Here is a 16,936-nt window from a genome sequence, read left to right on the forward strand (position 1 = left end):
AATTCAATGAAGGCGCAATTCTCAAAATGTGCTTTCAGTCTGTTTCCCTGACACCCCCCTCCTATTGCATGAAAGAGTTGTCTTTCTCTTTTTTGCCCTTCAATTCTGCTTTGTCTCTTTTTTTCAAGCTGTAGTTTTATTTTTGGTTTCCTCATTTATTCTAAACACTTCACTTCTTTTTTGGTATTTGCCCTCACCTTCTTTCTCTGACTTCCTGCTTCCAGATTCTGCTTCCTCTCTCCACTTCCTTCTCTCTCCAGTTTCCCAGTAACCCCTTAAAAACCCTGTCAATTTCATCCCTCCTTACCTCAGCATTTGCAGCAGGACGCTCATCCCGTGTCACTTCTGTCTAGCTTTAATATTTTTTTCTCTCTTTCTTCCCAGCCCCACTCAATCATCCAAACCCTTCTTTCACAAACATCTCTTATCTCTCCAGGCACTGATTTCACCAAAATATCATCCTTTGCTTTTCTTCTCTAACCCTCCTTCCCCCCTTTTGATCTCCAAGGACTGACTATTCTCTGACTATCCTCCTCATCCGCTCATTTTGCCCCGGTTGTCTCCCGTTGTCTTTCTCTATCCTGTTTTTTAATAACATGTCAGAGCTTAACCTCTTCCCCCTTGTTTTCCCTCAGGTGTGTTTGGACTTTAACCGCCACCCCTCCTCCTCCTCCTCTTCTAGATCCCCACCTCTTCCTTGCCGCTTCTCTGCTCCACCGCTTATAGTTGTTTGATTTTTTTTCCCTTTCCTTGTTTTACTTCTGTTTTTATTAACCATAAATGTAACTTGTTTCATTAGGCCTAAGCTCATCAAGCACTGACCTTTACTGCTACGCACCTCTTAGCACACATCACATGCTGCCCTGCAGTCTTCCCTCTTTTTAGAGCACCTGCATCCCTCTTGAAGTCTAACACCCGACTTCCATGCACCTTATCACATCAGCTTACAGCTATCGCTCCTCTTACCTCATCCAGCATCCTTGTTATTTGCTGATATGGCCTTTTTTTATCCAACCTCCTCCCCTCCCATTCAGGTACACCTCTTCTCTGGCTCTATCTTTCTCCCCTTACTTCTCCCACCCTCTGTCTCTCTCCACGTCTCCCCTTTCCCCTCCTTATCTCACTAGTGTGTATGTGTGTGTGTGTCTCCCCTCGTCCCTGTTCCCTCCCTGCCTTCCTGCTGTCCTCCAGGTACGTTTGCTGTACTGCTCCCAGGAGGAGGCTGAGCTGGTTTTCCGAGCTGCCTGGGCCGCAGGTCAAGCCGGAGCCTCGCACATGTGGTTTGCTGTGGGACCAGCCCTCTCCGGTTTGGGCATGGAGAACCTGCCCCGGGCTTTATTTGCTGTACGGCCTCAGGGCTGGAGGGACGAGCCCCGCCGAAGGATCGCTCGCGGTGTGTCGGTGCTGACTCATGGGGCAGTGGCAATGCGAAAGGAATACGGAACCACGGGCGGGCCAAACTTTGTCACCAACTGCATGACGGATGCCAATCAGACCCAGAGGCTGCGAGGCAGGATGAGGTGAGAGAGATATCGGGGAAAGAGTGAAGCTCTAGAGAAATGAGGAGGGAAGGAGGAGAAATATTAGGTTGGAGGGTACAACACAGCTGGCAAGCTCCAGACAAAATCTTTGAAATAGGAAGGAACAGAAATAGAGATGGAACATGGTTTAGTCTATGAAAGGAGGTCTGGTTCTTCGCCAGAATGAGCTGGAAGATATATGGGTGGAGCTGGTAAATTCAGTGTCAGAGAGCAGGCACAAAAGGGATATCTGAATTTGGAGCTGGCTATCATCCATGCAAAATAGATGTTGTTGGTGCGTGTAGTTGTGAGTTGGCGAAATTACCACAGCATCTGTAGCAAGCAGACCATGTCTCATGTATATTAATGAACTAGCTTTAATATATTCCTCGTAGGCTGTACAAACGCACAAGCAGCACACTCTTAACAGGTATCTCAGGTGGCTGTGGTTACCCCGGTTCATATATAACATCAGTCATTCTCACTCTATGTGCACATTGAACACAATATTGTATGGAGAGAGTACTCTAAGTAGTTTCCAAACATGAAATTGATTAGTTTATTTGCTGTAATTTTTTTGGAAATGATCCTCAGCACAAACGGTGAGGCAATTATTGGGAAATGATTAATGGATTCTCCTCTGTTTGTTTATAAATTATGTCTAGGAACAGAGCAGAAAGATGTTTTCATTTCCATTTTTTTGCACTGCTACCTGCTGTTCACTGTCTGCAACTACAAGCTGCTGTTCCATATGAAGCTTTCTGTCATGCATTACAGAAAAAAAAAGAAAAGCTCTCATATTTTGTGTTTTGAAGCCAGCAAGATGACATAAGGAGACAATTAGAAAGCCTGTCCTGCGTGATTACCAGACAAACTATAGAGCCCGCAGCCGATGCCGAGAGCAGCAGTTGTTTGACTTCAAAGATCCTGACAATTCTGTGTGTCTGATCATTCGTCTGTACATTTGATTAACAGACAAGCCCTGACTGTCACCACAGAGGATCTGTGATTTAGTTTCAAGTGAGAGCAGGGCAGGCATTCTGTTGCATCAAACACAAATGATGTTTCTTTTCTCCTCATATCTTTAAGATGAATGTTAATTAATTCGCTGATATTATGCGCTTTCTGTCCTCTCCCCTTCTGCCGCTCTTCAATGCAGATATTTCAGCAACATCACGCTTGGTGGTCGAGATTACTCTTTTAATAGTGACGGTTACCTGGCCAACCCCTTCCTGGACGTCATCTCGTGGACACCTGGACGTGGATGGGAAGATGTAAGGACATGACATAACTTCTTTGAATCTTTTATTTGCAGATTTATTGAGGTGTAAAAGGATAATTAGTTTTTTGTTGACAGTCTTGAGACTACAAGTAGGGAAAAAAACAAAAGCTCTTAGCTGCTGACCCCCAGAGCAACTTTTTTTTGCTGATTTGAGCAAAATGAATAATATCTCTACAGTATGAGAGCAAGTAGAAGAGATTCATGTTCGAGTAATAGGCACATAAACTTGACAGCGAAGATATGCAGGTCACAAAGGTGCATGCTCATGTGAAGTTCATGATTTTGCTGTTGGTGCCTCAGGAGAGAGAAGCTGGCTGCTGCTGCTGACCATCTGACTGCGCTTTGTGAATGTGCACACTTGCTGTACTCTGCCTGTTTGGTTAATGCTGCTTATTCAGTTCATTTCATGGTTACAGTGCATTCACGTAATACCACAAACAAGATTGCACACACACACACACGCACGAACGGACACACTTATTACTCCGTAATGATTGGAGCATTGACAAACATCTAATCATCATCAAGTTTGATGATTATAATTTTTTGAATTCACCTATTAAGCAAAACATGCACGTTCTCCAGCTTCTAAAATGAAATTTCCTGCTTTTTTTTAAAATATATATCACTTTAAACTGAATATTTCTCATGTTTTTTTGTTTGGTTTTCTTTGGTTTGACCAATAAGCAACAATGGCCTCCCCCCATGACCACAGGGAGGCCATATTATTTGATAATTTTACTGAAATTGCTTCAAAAGGCACCAATAGAGCTCCAGTTTAGTGACTTGAATTAGTTGTTTTGAAGTTGTTGGAAAGGGGCATGGAAACATATCGCCATGGGAGTTTATGAGGATTGACTTGAGTGGCCGCTGGTGGCAAAGGTTTTATTCTTGGACTCTAAAAGAGCAGTGTTGCATGATTCATGTTTCAAAATAATCCCTATTTATCTTCAACATGGTCTGCAGTCCCACAGTTCATCCACTGTCTGAAACAAGCTGCTTTAGCTCCCTTTCCTTTAAGCCATCGTTCTGTTTGCCCCATAAAGAGCACACTCTGATGAGCACCACCTCACTTGCTGGTGTGGCGGCTCTGGAAACAAACTGTAAACCTACCAAAAAATACCAATTCCATTCCACAAATAACTGTAACTTTGCAAATCCGTTCCCAAATGTCAGTTTATATTTGAGCATGAATCTAATGAAAATTAAGATTGGACTGCAGCAAAAACATTTCAGTATTTAATCATGAGCTCCTTTTTTGGAATAAATAAATGCACTCACCTGACACTTTATTAGTTACATCTTTCTGGTGCCAGGTGTGTTGGCTCTTGAACTGTTTTAATACTTTGTGGCATAGATTCACCAAAGTGCTGGAACCATTTCTCTGAGATTTTGCTTCATGTTATGATGATGTTGCTGCAGATTGGATGTGCATTCATGATCTCACATTCCTATTGGATTGAGATCGTCATAGTCAAGAATCTACTTTGGAGATCATTTAAGCTTTGTGACATAGCTTGTTATCAGAAGATGGGCACCAGAGATGGGCAGTAACGCGTAACGCGTTACTGTAATCCGATTACTTTTTTCAAGTAACGAGTAAAGTAAGGGATTACTATTGCAAAAACGGTAATTAGATTACCGTTACTTTCCCGTAGGAACGCTGCGTTACTGCGTTACTAAAACCGTGATTTTTTTTTTTGCGAGAATGTCTCATGACAGTGACGTAAGCGAGTGCGACATTTGTGACAACAGCTGTGTGCAGATCAACAGTGGATCATATATCGAGTGCGGGAGAGAGTATGAGCTTGCAGCGTTTAAAGCTTGGAAGTACTGACCTTACTTTGAGTTTGATTCCATAAAAAGTGACAAAAACATTAGTGTCCGTTGTGCATGGGAAGAAAACCTCTTTTTACAGCGAAAAAAACCCCCTAAACTTCCAAGCAAACACCGAGTGCGCTATGACGTAATGGGAAATTCACAGAGAAACTCGCGGATTCTTCCACTGACCACTGCGGCACACCTGCACCAGGGTAAACCTCCGCCTACGCCACTCCTGCTTTACAGGTGAAAATAGAGCAAAAGGACCGCTAGTCTTTGACTTTATTTATTTTCTGCTGTGTTTTACTTGCATCTATTTGAAAGAGTGAGTGTAAACACACACAAAAAAAATATTTTATGTGCTGGAATGTGCAGAAAATAGGTTTAAATATTAAACTAATTTCTTCCAGTCAGAGAATGTTGCATATAATTAAATTTTTGCTTGATGCATAAAGTTAAAAGATTAAAACTAATAAAACAAGTTTTAAAAGGAGACTTTTCCATTTGATTACATTTTGTATGATGGATTATGCAGAAAAAGTACAATTGGGCTGAAAGATCTATTGCTTTATCACCTATTCAGGTTGTAAATCGTGTTTTTAAAAAGTAACTAAGTAACTAAGTAATTAATTACCTTTGAAAATAAGTAATCAGTAAAGTAACGGGATTACGTTTTTGGTCAAGTAATCAGTAATTAGTTACTGATTACTTTTTTCAAGTAACTTGACCAACACTGATGGGCACACTGTGCTCCCCATGGTCAGCAACAATACTCAGGTAGGCTGTGGTGTTTAAATGATCCTCAGTTGGCGTCCAACCTTTGCCAAGAGAGTATCCCCTATATTCTCACACCACCAAAGGCCTGAACCATTGGTACAAGGCAGGATGGGTCCATGCTTTCATGTTGTTTATGCCAAATTGTGACGCTACCACCCAAACATGGCAATCAAAACTCATCAGAGCAGTCTTCTATTGTCTAATTTTGGTGAGAATGTGTAAATTGTAGCGTCACTTTCCTGTTGTTAGCTGACAGGAGTGGTCTTCTGCTGCTGTAGCCCATCTGCTCCAAGGTTCAGTCTGTTGTATCTTCAGATGTGCTGTTCTGCATATTTTGGCTGTAGCAAGAAGTTACTTGAGTTACTGTTGCCTTCCTATTAGCCCGAAGCAGTTTGGCCATTCTCCTCTGACCTCTGGCATCAACAAGGTATTTTCACCCAGAGAACTGCTGCTCACTGGATATATTTTCTCTTTTTTTGGACTATTCTCTGTAAACCCTAGAGATGTTTGTGTGGGAAATCCCAGTAGATAAGCAGTTTCTGAAATACTCACACCAGCCTTTCTGGCACCAACAACCATGACACATTCAAAGTCACTCAAGTCAAAGTCCTCATTCTGATGCTTAGTTTAAATTTCAGCAGGTCTTTTCGACCATGCCTACGTCCCTAAATGCACTGAGATACTGTCATGTGATTGGCTGATTAGATATTTGCAGGAGTTGTTGAGCAAGTGTACCCTAATAAAGTGGATAGTGAGTGTATGTAGCTGATGACTGATGTTTCTATGTGTCTGCATACGATCGTACTTGAGATTTAACATTTTTATACACGTAGTAACAGCTGCAATTATAGAATTATCAGAATTATAAGGTTCAGTAAAGCTACACTGAAATATTCCCATTGTCTTTACAGAAAGTATATTAACAGGCTATTCAGTATGATCATTAAGATCAACATTTCAGTGATATGTTAATTATATCTCGCCATTCTCACTCACTATTCCCCTAGATGAAACGCTTTGTCTTTTATCTTTAATGAAGCAAAAATCCAGCTGTATACTGAGCTTTGTGAACAAACAAAGCTCAGTATACAGTCTGTGCCACTTTTGTCTGTTGATGGCCTTAAAAAAAGAAACTATATCTTAAGTTAAATGTAAAGTATTCTAGCTGATGAATTTTATTTTATTTTTTTTTTTGCTTAACCTCCAAAACTCATGAGTACTTCAGAGCGGTGAACAAACTTTTCAAGTTAGACTAGAACTGTGTGCCCGACAGGAGTGTAATTAAAATATCCTCAATCTTTGATGTCATCCAGGTCTTAGAGTAGAAGAAATTGACTGTTTAGAGCAATTCTAATAGTGTTTATATATGTGTGAATTTATATATGTATAAGAGAAAATAAGTAGAACTTTAAGAGAATTTTATTCAAATGAAAATGCAGTTAAACATGTTTATTTACTTTATTCTTTGTCCATTCACAGAAAGCGATTTCTTGATGTTGTTTAGATTAATAGTTGCTGATTTGTTTTTTTTTTCTAAAATAAAGTGAAAACCAGACTTAAATAGTCCTGAAGGTTTCTGGGCTTCATTTGCATCTGATTGTAGCCTCACCATTGTTTTGTGTGCACATCTACCGAGCACCTGTACGCCTGACGTGTCATGCATATTCTATAAAACAGCATTTGTTCAGGAATCCTTAATACGAAGCCTTGTCACCTGTTGGGGATGTTTTCCCTTTAATGCGCTGGGATTTTCCCCTCGTCAGTGTCAGAGGAGAGAAAGCGAGGCTCATTTTCACACACACCTTTCTTTCCCACACTGCACATGCATAAAGACACAAAAATCTCAGAACATTAATTCTGCGACTGGATTCAATTCTGCACAAATACAAACAGCAATGCACCAACATACGCTCACACACAACCACAAATACACACATTGGTGGTTCTCAGCCTCCTGCTGGTTTTAACAGCCCACCAGAGTCCAGTCTCAGCATGTCGTAACATGCTGACTCCTGCCATATCCCTCAAATCCCTTTCAATTAGAAGCTCCTGCGCTGGTCCTTCGACTCTGTGCAAACGTAGGGTGCGAAACTCGCCCACATACACACATGCTTAGAGCTCACATGCAGACATCTACGTATGTGCACACAAATGAGAGAGCATAGAATATGCCTACACCCTTCTTGCACAATCCTTATTACACACACACCCACACCCACACACACACACACACCCTCAATAAGGATAAGACGCCTGCATCTGCCTATTATGCACATCCACGCTGTTGGCTCTCCCTGAATATTTAATGTTCTCTTTACAATGACTGCACCATTACCTAGAGCATGGGAGCACCCAGCTTAGCACGCTGAAACACTGCAGACTAGTACTGAAGGTTGTCCAGCTTTTGCACGGCTTGTTTCGCATATGAGAAAAGCACAGAGAGACAGATTACTAGAATGAACCTTTATTAATGACAATCAGAACTGCTAAAGAAGAAGGTTTGAGTTTAAAGTGGCTCCCAGTTCCCGAACTTATGAATATATTCAGCAATTTTCATTTTTTATGTTTTTTGGCTGGTCTTTTTCAGACATTTGCGCTTTTGCCTTTTGGGGTATGTGTCTTGTAGAAAGTAATGTGTTCTCCCATAAGCTTTGTCTGTTTTCTCTGCGTTTCCTGAGTGTGTTTTGATTGAACGTCTGCTGTGGAGCCTTGGTCGAAGTGCTGTCGAAATACAGTCATTGTTGTCACCGCCTCCTCTTCTCTGCCAGTGCTCGCATTATACAGACAGGAAGGCGGCACAAAGCTGTCAAACTTTACAGTACTGGCCTGCTAAAGCACTCACATTTTCATTTCTTATCTTTTTTTATGTGACTGTGTGTGTGCGTGTGTATGTGTGTGCATTTAACGGCATATCTTCTTGTTTGTGTTTACAGTTTCCATGTGCACTTTCTATTATGTTGTGTCTTTTTCACTTGTCACGACACTGTGATGTGACTTTTATTGGGTGATCACGCCGAGAATTGTCAAGAGAGGCAGCTAGAGGAAGTTTCACAAATAAACTCACTGTTCCTGGGTGTGGTTCATCCTTGTGCTGTTTAAGAAGTGTGAATATCCCAGGCACCCAGGCAGAGGCATCCAGTCCATCCCGGCTGCATTGCTATAAATAATGCTAAGAGAAGGAGACAACGATGATACTAGTGAAAAGATGCTTGATAGACATTTTCAGGTCGATAGTGGACACAGAACAATCTGGTCTCATAGCTTCATGTAAGATTATCAAAACAAAAATAAAATTTTAGGGCCAGTTTTTTTTTTTTGTATTAAAAAAAGTCAAATGAAAGCATAACTTTGGCTCCAGGCTGTTAAATGTCCAAGATGTTAAAGCTATGGATTTAAGCTCAGCACAGTTAGCCCCATCTCAGTAAAGCCCTCCTTCTATTTGAAACTTAATGGCAAGTCAAGTCAAGTTTTTAACCTTGTTCATATGGTGCTTTATTTATTTATTCATTTATTTTTGGAAGTCGGATCATGAGTAAAAAATAAAAAATAAAAAATCCAGTCAGAGTTGAGGCTGGACATGCAACAAACCGATTGAAACCAGTCCTGTGAACTTGCTGCATCTGGCTAATTTATCAGAGCAAAGTTTGTATAACATCAGAAAGACACTATATTAACTGATAAATGACATCGTGAAGGGTGATACTGTTTAAGGGCGCCTTTTAAAATTTCCACTCAGTGTGTGAGTCTTCTGCTCTCTGTGTCATCACAAGTGTCTCACCTGTCCTCCTCTTCTGCTCTGCTTTACAAACAGACAACAGACACACAAGGAATGTAGCAGAGAAAAGACAGGTGAAGTAAGGATAACGTTACTTAAGTCATCAACAAGCTTCCCAAGAAGAGTTAATCCATCAAAATGCTTTTGTTGTGATTGTTTAGTTTTAACACTAAGCTTTAGCATCATCTACTCCTGGAACTGGATGCAAACCTTGGTTTTGTCTTTCCTCTGAAACACAGAAACAACATGTGCTTTGGACATCCTGATTTATAAATTAAGCACATTTTACTCTACTAAACAACCCTAACAAAACGTGCACTTCGGCTGTGTAAACCATGATGTATTTAATAAGAGAATTTGTAAGGCAGATGCAGAGGGTGAGTGGAGATGGTCTGCAGGCAGTTAGCTGAGGAATGATGTTAATTAAATAAGTTAAAAGCACAGAGTTGCATCTAAGGCATTTTAAGACATGAAGGCTTTATTTTCAGGGGGGGAAATGAAATTTGTCATTTTAATGAACAGAGGTGAGTTTTGGCAGATTTAATCAATGCCAGGAGATGGATTTTAATTGCTTCATTCTACTCAGAACCATTACCATGAATAATGTTCTTATTTAGTTTAATGTCTGATTTGACATGATGTAAATTATTAGTACAAACATATGTGAGTAACAGCTGCACCCTTTGCACAACCACAGATTGGCCACATGACAGTGAATATTAAAGGCTCGGTTTTCTAAAACAGAGTGAGTAAGCGCAGCATCCAGTATAAGTTATTAACAGTAAATATGATTACAGCCTTTCACAAAGTGCTACCTTTATGACCCCTTTAAAATTCAGTTTTTGTTGAGACTGTCAAACAGATCTTCATTGTAGCTGCAATCATCTGGTGCCACTATTTTGTGTGGTTGCTGCATTGGATTGTTTTTTCTGTCTTTTTTTCTATTTATGTAATACAAGGATTTCAGAAAACATCCAAGCCAACAAAAACTACAGATATAAGTGTATTTAATAAACATGTCTCTGTTGAAGGGCTTTCTGAGATCGTGTTTATGCTCTGCCCTTTGGTTGTGATAGGTACTCTATTACTTCATACAAGCATACATACACTTAGGTCCATAATTTGTTGGACAGAGATAACTTCTGTAAACCACAGCAGTGGATCCAGCCATCGATATGTGATGGAAGTGGAGACTTTGAGCTTTAATTCAAGGGTTTTTGTGAAGAACACTGGGCAGAATGGACCCAATAGCAGGATTTAGAGTGGTCAACTCGAGTGCATTTATTAACAGTGAAATACCAGGGTGATACATACAGATAGTGATCAGCAAGTTCTCTATAGAACTTGGCTGCCAGCATGCAGTCGAGTCCTATAGAGTCTTGCTAATGACCTACTAATTTTAGTCAGGTGTGTTGCAGCAGGGACACGTTTAAAAGTTTCAGGACACCAGCCCTCGAGGACTGGAGTTTGACACCCCTGATATAGAGGCTTCTGAGGACAACGCTGTGAGAGCGTTGCCCATAGTGAGACTCTAAAGCGAATGTTTGAAAGAGACATTCTGGTTTTTATTCCAGTCTATGTTTTGGTTATGGCGTCTTGACCAGGTGTGACTAACTTCGAGAGGAGCGAGAGGGGCCTCAAGAAGACAGACAAAGTTGTTTTGAGTTGTTGCCAGAGAGAATGAGAGGATGATTTAAGATGATTTCTGCTGGAAACATTAGCCTGGGTAGAGTTGAGCCATTTCACTGCTCGCTCGCCAGTATCCCTACTACTACTTGCGAGCGTGGTCTTTTGGGTGCACAGGACAGGCATGAATGAAATGTCCTTTCACTCCAAAATAAAGGCACTCGCCAGCTGAGAGCTGTTTTGCGAGGGAGAGTCGGCCCGCGCAAGTTGCACGGGTTGTTCCTTATTGTCTTCACTAACGCTCGATACCTGGTAGCAGGTGTGTTCAGTCAGAGGCAAACCGCAATGAGTCCCGTCTATGAACACAGATACAGAAACTCAAGCACAGAGAGAAACAGGAGGACTGAGGGGGACAGTTTTACAAACATTTTGCATTAATTTTTTAGCAGTTACAGCCATTTTTATATAAAATGAATTGTTGACTGTTTTTAATACTTGGAAAAAAAACCAGTAGATTCTCAACATTTTTTATCAAAACTCTATAGTAAGTGTTCACATAAAATTATATTTATAGTACCACCTGTGCCTTTAGACACTTTTATAATGAACTAGTCTCTTTCAATAGTAGTTCTCACAAACTGCTGAATGTAAAGGCGCCATCTTGTTAAAACACAACTAGAGTTCAGCTTCTTGCTGTAAAAAAAATCTTTTTTTTTTACAAACCTCTCTACCACATGTGCTCAACTGTTGACCTGCAGAAGAAGAACGCCATCTAAGTTACTGTTACTGTGCCGCATGCATAATTGCGAGCATTTATTTTACAGGCTGTGTGAGTCTGCAGGTAAATATTATAAACTTCAGATAGCGCATTATTTCTTTCTTTTAAAATTTTTTTTTTTAAATGGCATATTATTTCTAAGCCCCTCAGCCAATACTTATTTTTGACCGACATTTCACTATGATTTTTTGTTGTGTTTGTGTTTGTTTTTTAAATATTAAGGTGCTCTAAAAACCACTGCTGAGAAAAGACACGCAGAAACTATTTTACTGTGAATTAGTCTGTGTGTGGAAATGTGACCATTTGGTCCTAAAACACTGCAGTCTGCTCTGCTCACTGTTAAAAACAACGTGGCTGTGTGTGTGTACCAATATGTGCACCTCAATGTGCGTAACTTGTACTGGGATTCTTCCTCTGTGATCAAGTTACCAGTATGATTGAGGACTACAAATATATGGGACTGAGATCTAATAATAATTTGCAGTGAATTATGCCTCAATTTTTTGCCCTCTGAAAGAGAACAACAAATACATGGACGGCCACAAAAACATCTCTGTTCAGTTGGAAAATCAACACTGCCCCCCTTTAGTAAATACCAGCAGCAGCTTTTTAAACAGAAAATCTCAGCTGTAGCGCAGACCATTATTAAATCTCGTCTTAAACTGCATAAACAGTATTTTCTGAATGAGAAGTCCTTTCCATGCCCCTCCTCAAGCCAGCTAGACATCAGAGAGATATCTCGGGAAAGTCCAGGAAAGAAGCAAAGCAGACCAATAACTGGAAGTTAATAACAATTCATGATCTGACAGGAATGAAACTCGGCCGTGAATTTCGGAGAAAGGAGTCTTCAGTCAGACACTGAAAACTTCGCAGTGCTGCTGGGAAACGTCCACAGGTGCATAAAACACAGCCTAACAGAAATACTCTGAATTTCTAATGCAGATTATATGCACATGGACACACATAAATTTATAAAGTAAATGGGAAAGAGAGTGAGTCTAACACAGTTCTCTGAAATATTTTGTTACTTGTTAAGGTTAATTCAACCCTCCTGGCCAATCAGAATCCAGACTTAATTTGAGATAACTCATGAATGAACTGGAATACTGCCATCTTACACCTCTTGCTTCTCTGCCAAGGTCACACATTTTTATCAGCCTTTCAACCAGATGCCCAGATACAAGATTAAAATCAGCCCTTGCTTCCAACTTTCTTGCAGATTGGTGAAAAAGACAACCCCAGAAATGGGCCTGAAAAAAGCCTTAAAGATAGCAGCGGTTTGAGCCAAATTATCTTCTGAGATTAGTGAACATTCTGTTTCCAAAAATGGTTACACGAACTGATTCTGTTACACATTTGGAAAACGCTTGTTTGAATTACTTGAAACATTAATCCAAGTCAATTTAGCTTTTACTTTCCAACAAGTCTTGAGACAATGTGAATATGACCTGTCTAAGTTTTTTCTAATGCTTTTTATTCTATATGGGAAAGATTACGTGCTTATTTATCATTACAACTAAAGGTCTTATGCACTAGAGTACTGCACTTCCTCTAATGTTTCTCTTGTCTGTTCCCCTAGGTAGGCTGGTGGGAGAATGGCGTGCTGAGGTTACGGTACCCAGCCTGGTCCCGCTACGGGCCATTCCTTAAACCACCCGATGATGCCCAGCACCTGCGTGTTGTCACACTGGAAGAAAGGCCATTTGTCATTGTAGAGCTTGCAGACCCTGCATCTGGAACCTGCATTCGTGACTCAGTTCCCTGCAGACGACCCCTTAATGCCAGGTTTGAAAGCCTTTAAAGGAAGAGGGAGAAATGTAAAAGAAATAACTCATGTATTTTATTATGTATGTGATGTGATTATCTTTTCCATACCTTATTTTTGGACACTTTCATTTCAAAGATGGTGGTACTTTGGGAAAAGAAATAACGGAGGGTAATCTAATTGAAAGGAGTACTAGAAACTGCTTTATTTACTAGTGTTTGGAATGGAGTTCCTAAGCTCTCATGATGCCATCCAATTGAGGTGACATCAGTCACCTATCAAAACTGTGGTCTCTTCACTCCCTGGCCGTAATCAATAACAGACTGCTCTCCAGAGGATCAGTGGAATGACTCAGGGGTCTGGAATCAGATATGACCACAGTGGAGCTTTATGGTTCATCAGCTTCTGAAGGGATGACAGCACCTATCCTGCACAGGTCGATCAAACCTGTCAACAAGTGCTTGGCCACAGTACTCCATTTTTGTGACCATATCCAACTGTCTTCCTTTCCTTTCCTTTCCTTAAAGATTTTTGCCTTTAAAGTCTTACTATGATTATTTTTTGCTATTATCTTTTACTCTCTGTGCTGTGTCTCTTTCATAGTGCCATCCACGAGGGTGTGGCTCCAATGAAGCAGTGCTGCAAGGGTTTCTGCATTGACATCCTCAAGAGATTGGCCAAAATTGTCGGCTTCACCTACGATCTTTACTTAGTGACCAATGGGAAACATGGGAAGAAAATTGATGGGGTTTGGAACGGCATGATTGGAGAGGCAAGTCTTTGTGAGTGTGTGTGTCTGTAAGCCCGTGGAAGCTCCCGGTTCTGCCTGTCTGCCTTTGTGAGCAATGTGTTCTCAATGTCGCTCCCGTATCACTTGTGCATGTGTGAAAAGGGTGTGTGTGTGTGTGTGTGTGTGTGTGTGTGTGTGTGTGTGTGTGTGTGTGCCTCTGCATATTTGAGTTGCATTTTCGGTCAAGTAGTAGCATTCCTCAGTGTGTGGTCTCGCGTCCTGGGTGACCAGTTAAACGCTAAGTGTCACATCAATCGCTGTGAGAGTTATGGCCACTTAACCACTGCTAGCAATCAGACAGCTGTCATTTATTACACACTGCAGCAGGCATGCACACACACACACACACACACACACACACACACAAAACAGAACGCGTACTGTATTAGAGAGAAAATAACTCACGGTTAAACAAATTAGAAGGACAAGCATAATGTGTAACACATGCAGTGAGCTCACTCTCCTACAAACGCATCCCGACAGTGTGTTATCTGCAGAGACACATCCTTAGTCACAAACGCGCACACACAAACACACACTCTGTCAGATACCCCCTAGCTGGTAGTCCTTGATATTTTCGTGGTAATATAGTTCATGATCCACCATCAAGTAAAGATACAGAGATGCTGGCAAGAAAATGAAAAAAAAAAAAAAAGAAGCATGCACAGACAGACAGAAAAGCATGCACACATCCTCACACACCAGCCGAGATCGATATGGGAGCTGCTGTTTCATTGAAGCGCCCTGCTGTTTCTATCTTTGTCCCAGAGGGAACTTGCCAAACGCCAGTTGTCACAGGTTCCAAAACAGTTCCACTGCGCTCTCCTGCTCTATCATTTATAACTTGAGCCCGTCTGTCGAATCTATTTTTTACATGCAAAAGGGCAAGCAAATTTTGTTTTCTCAAACTAATGTCTGTCTTTTGATCAGATGTTCCAAAGCCTGCCATTCTTTGATCAGGTAATCCAGAGACTTGGCAAAGTTGAGAGGAGGGTGCTTTGCTTTCCACTTCGCTTAATTTTTCTGCTGATTTGCTCTGAAGAGCGAATGTGCCATGTCTAATGTAGATTAACATTTCACTCATACAATCAGCGGACACAGCGGTTTTCAGGTTTTTGCTAGATGGTGGCAGGGTTGAGAAGCGTCCTAGCTCATTTTGTATGCTAAAGGGATGCTGAAGAGACACGTGTTCAGTATTTGTACAAGACCGAGTTTCTCATGCAGGCAAATTTAATGATGTACAAAGGGTCAAGGTGTGACTTGTCAGCACCTTACCTGAAAACCTTCTGGACTGAAAAGGATGGGCTTTGTCTAGCTGTAACAGGTACACGATTTACTCATAATTACAGCCGATTTATTTCTTAGCGGTGCTGTTTGTCCCCCTTTAGGTGGTGTACAAGCGGGCAGATATGGCCATTGGCTCGCTGACTATCAATGAGGAGAGGTCAGAAGTTGTGGATTTCTCCGTGCCCTTTGTGGAGACGGGGATCAGTGTCATGGTCTCCCGTAGCAATGGGACTGTATCGCCATCAGCTTTCTTAGGTAAGAGGCTGTGTTTGTGGGCGGCGTGTAGCTGATGTACAGAATCGAATCTAATTGTGGAGCGCTGAGTTTGCATAAAACGCCCCAGCCTTTGGTTGCTAGTTCTTTACATCAAGATTAGCCATTAGTTTTTCTTAGGTTCACGTCTTCTTAACTTTTACTTTCACTCCGTCAGCAGACTCCAGGCTCCAGCGGGGAGAACAGTGTTATGGGCCTATAGACTACATTGAGATGATTGAAAAGAAAAAAAAAAAAAAAAAAAAAGAAGAAGAAGAAAGAGAAGAGAGGGTGTTTATGGGCTTTTGGAGAATATATTTGCTCCAGTGGTTTTTATTTCTCTGCATATATAGTCTCCATTATGGGCTGGATTTATGAAATTCTTGTTTCTTATACTGATAATGACAGTTACGATAATTTAATAATGCAATAAGAGTACAAAAAAGTGCATGTTTTTGTTTTTTTCCACAGAGCCCTACAGTCCAGCGGTGTGGGTGATGATGTTTGTCATGTGCCTGACCGTCGTGGCTGTGACTGTCTTTATTTTTGAGTTCTTCAGCCCCGTAGGCTACAACCGCAGTCTCCAGACCGGCAAGAGTGAGTGATGAGTCCAAGCTGTCTGTGTTTCCCAGTGTGATTAATGCATCTCTGTGAAGTCCATCACTGTTGCCAAATGGATCAAAAGAACAAACATTAAACACACTCCTGGAAAACTGGTTAAAAAAAAAATCTTAGTCACAATGATCTTATGAAAGCATCTGATTGTTTTTTTGTTTTTTGCTGTCTCGTTAATTAGCTGTTACATTAGAGGGGAAAAAATCGATGTGTATTTTGAATCAGCTGCCATGAATCTTTAGCTGTGAGTGTAGCAAAGAGGAAATTATACCTACAGTATACTGAACTCCTTCCAAGTATTCTCAATACCGAAGAAGCCATTTATTATTCAGCAGCATAGTTTGTACCCCTGTGATATTCAGTATGCCTGATGCCTTGGTCCAATACCCAGCCTGGCTTGCCTCTTTTACTGCATGATTGCTGTGTTCTACATAAATTTACTCCTCTGTCATCCTCCCATATATCCCTCTTATTCACTCTCGCCTCTCTTCTTCCTGCCTCCTTTATTCCCGCTGTGTAAAGGCAGGAGTGTTTGAGTCCTTTTGAATAGTGTTTTTGCACCAGGTGGTTTGTTTGATCGTGTAGCAGATGAATTGATATCTGCCATCTACGTAACGTATAGGCGCCACCTTATGAGGTTTGTTGTCA

General features: G+C 41.0%; 1 protein-coding gene across 1 annotated transcript in view; it reads left to right on the forward strand.

Annotated features, from left to right (window-relative positions):
* The window catches only part of grin2db (glutamate receptor, ionotropic, N-methyl D-aspartate 2D, b), a 56,696-nt gene that overhangs the window by 19,632 nt on the left and 20,128 nt on the right, over positions 1-16,936 (forward strand). Inside the window, exons 5-10 of the mRNA XM_084943311.1 lie at positions 1,192-1,520; positions 2,680-2,794; positions 13,159-13,364; positions 13,948-14,116; positions 15,523-15,676; positions 16,145-16,270. Of these exons, the coding sequence (XP_084799437.1) occupies positions 1,192-1,520; positions 2,680-2,794; positions 13,159-13,364; positions 13,948-14,116; positions 15,523-15,676; positions 16,145-16,270 (1,099 nt within the window). The remainder of the gene's footprint in view (positions 1-1,191; positions 1,521-2,679; positions 2,795-13,158; positions 13,365-13,947; positions 14,117-15,522; positions 15,677-16,144; positions 16,271-16,936) is intronic.

Source organism: Perissodus microlepis, chromosome 11, assembly GCF_051167445.1.
Source record: "Perissodus microlepis isolate ML-2025 ecotype Zambia chromosome 11, ASM5116744v1, whole genome shotgun sequence".
In the NCBI taxonomy this organism is placed as follows: domain Eukaryota; kingdom Metazoa; phylum Chordata; class Actinopteri; order Cichliformes; family Cichlidae; genus Perissodus; species Perissodus microlepis.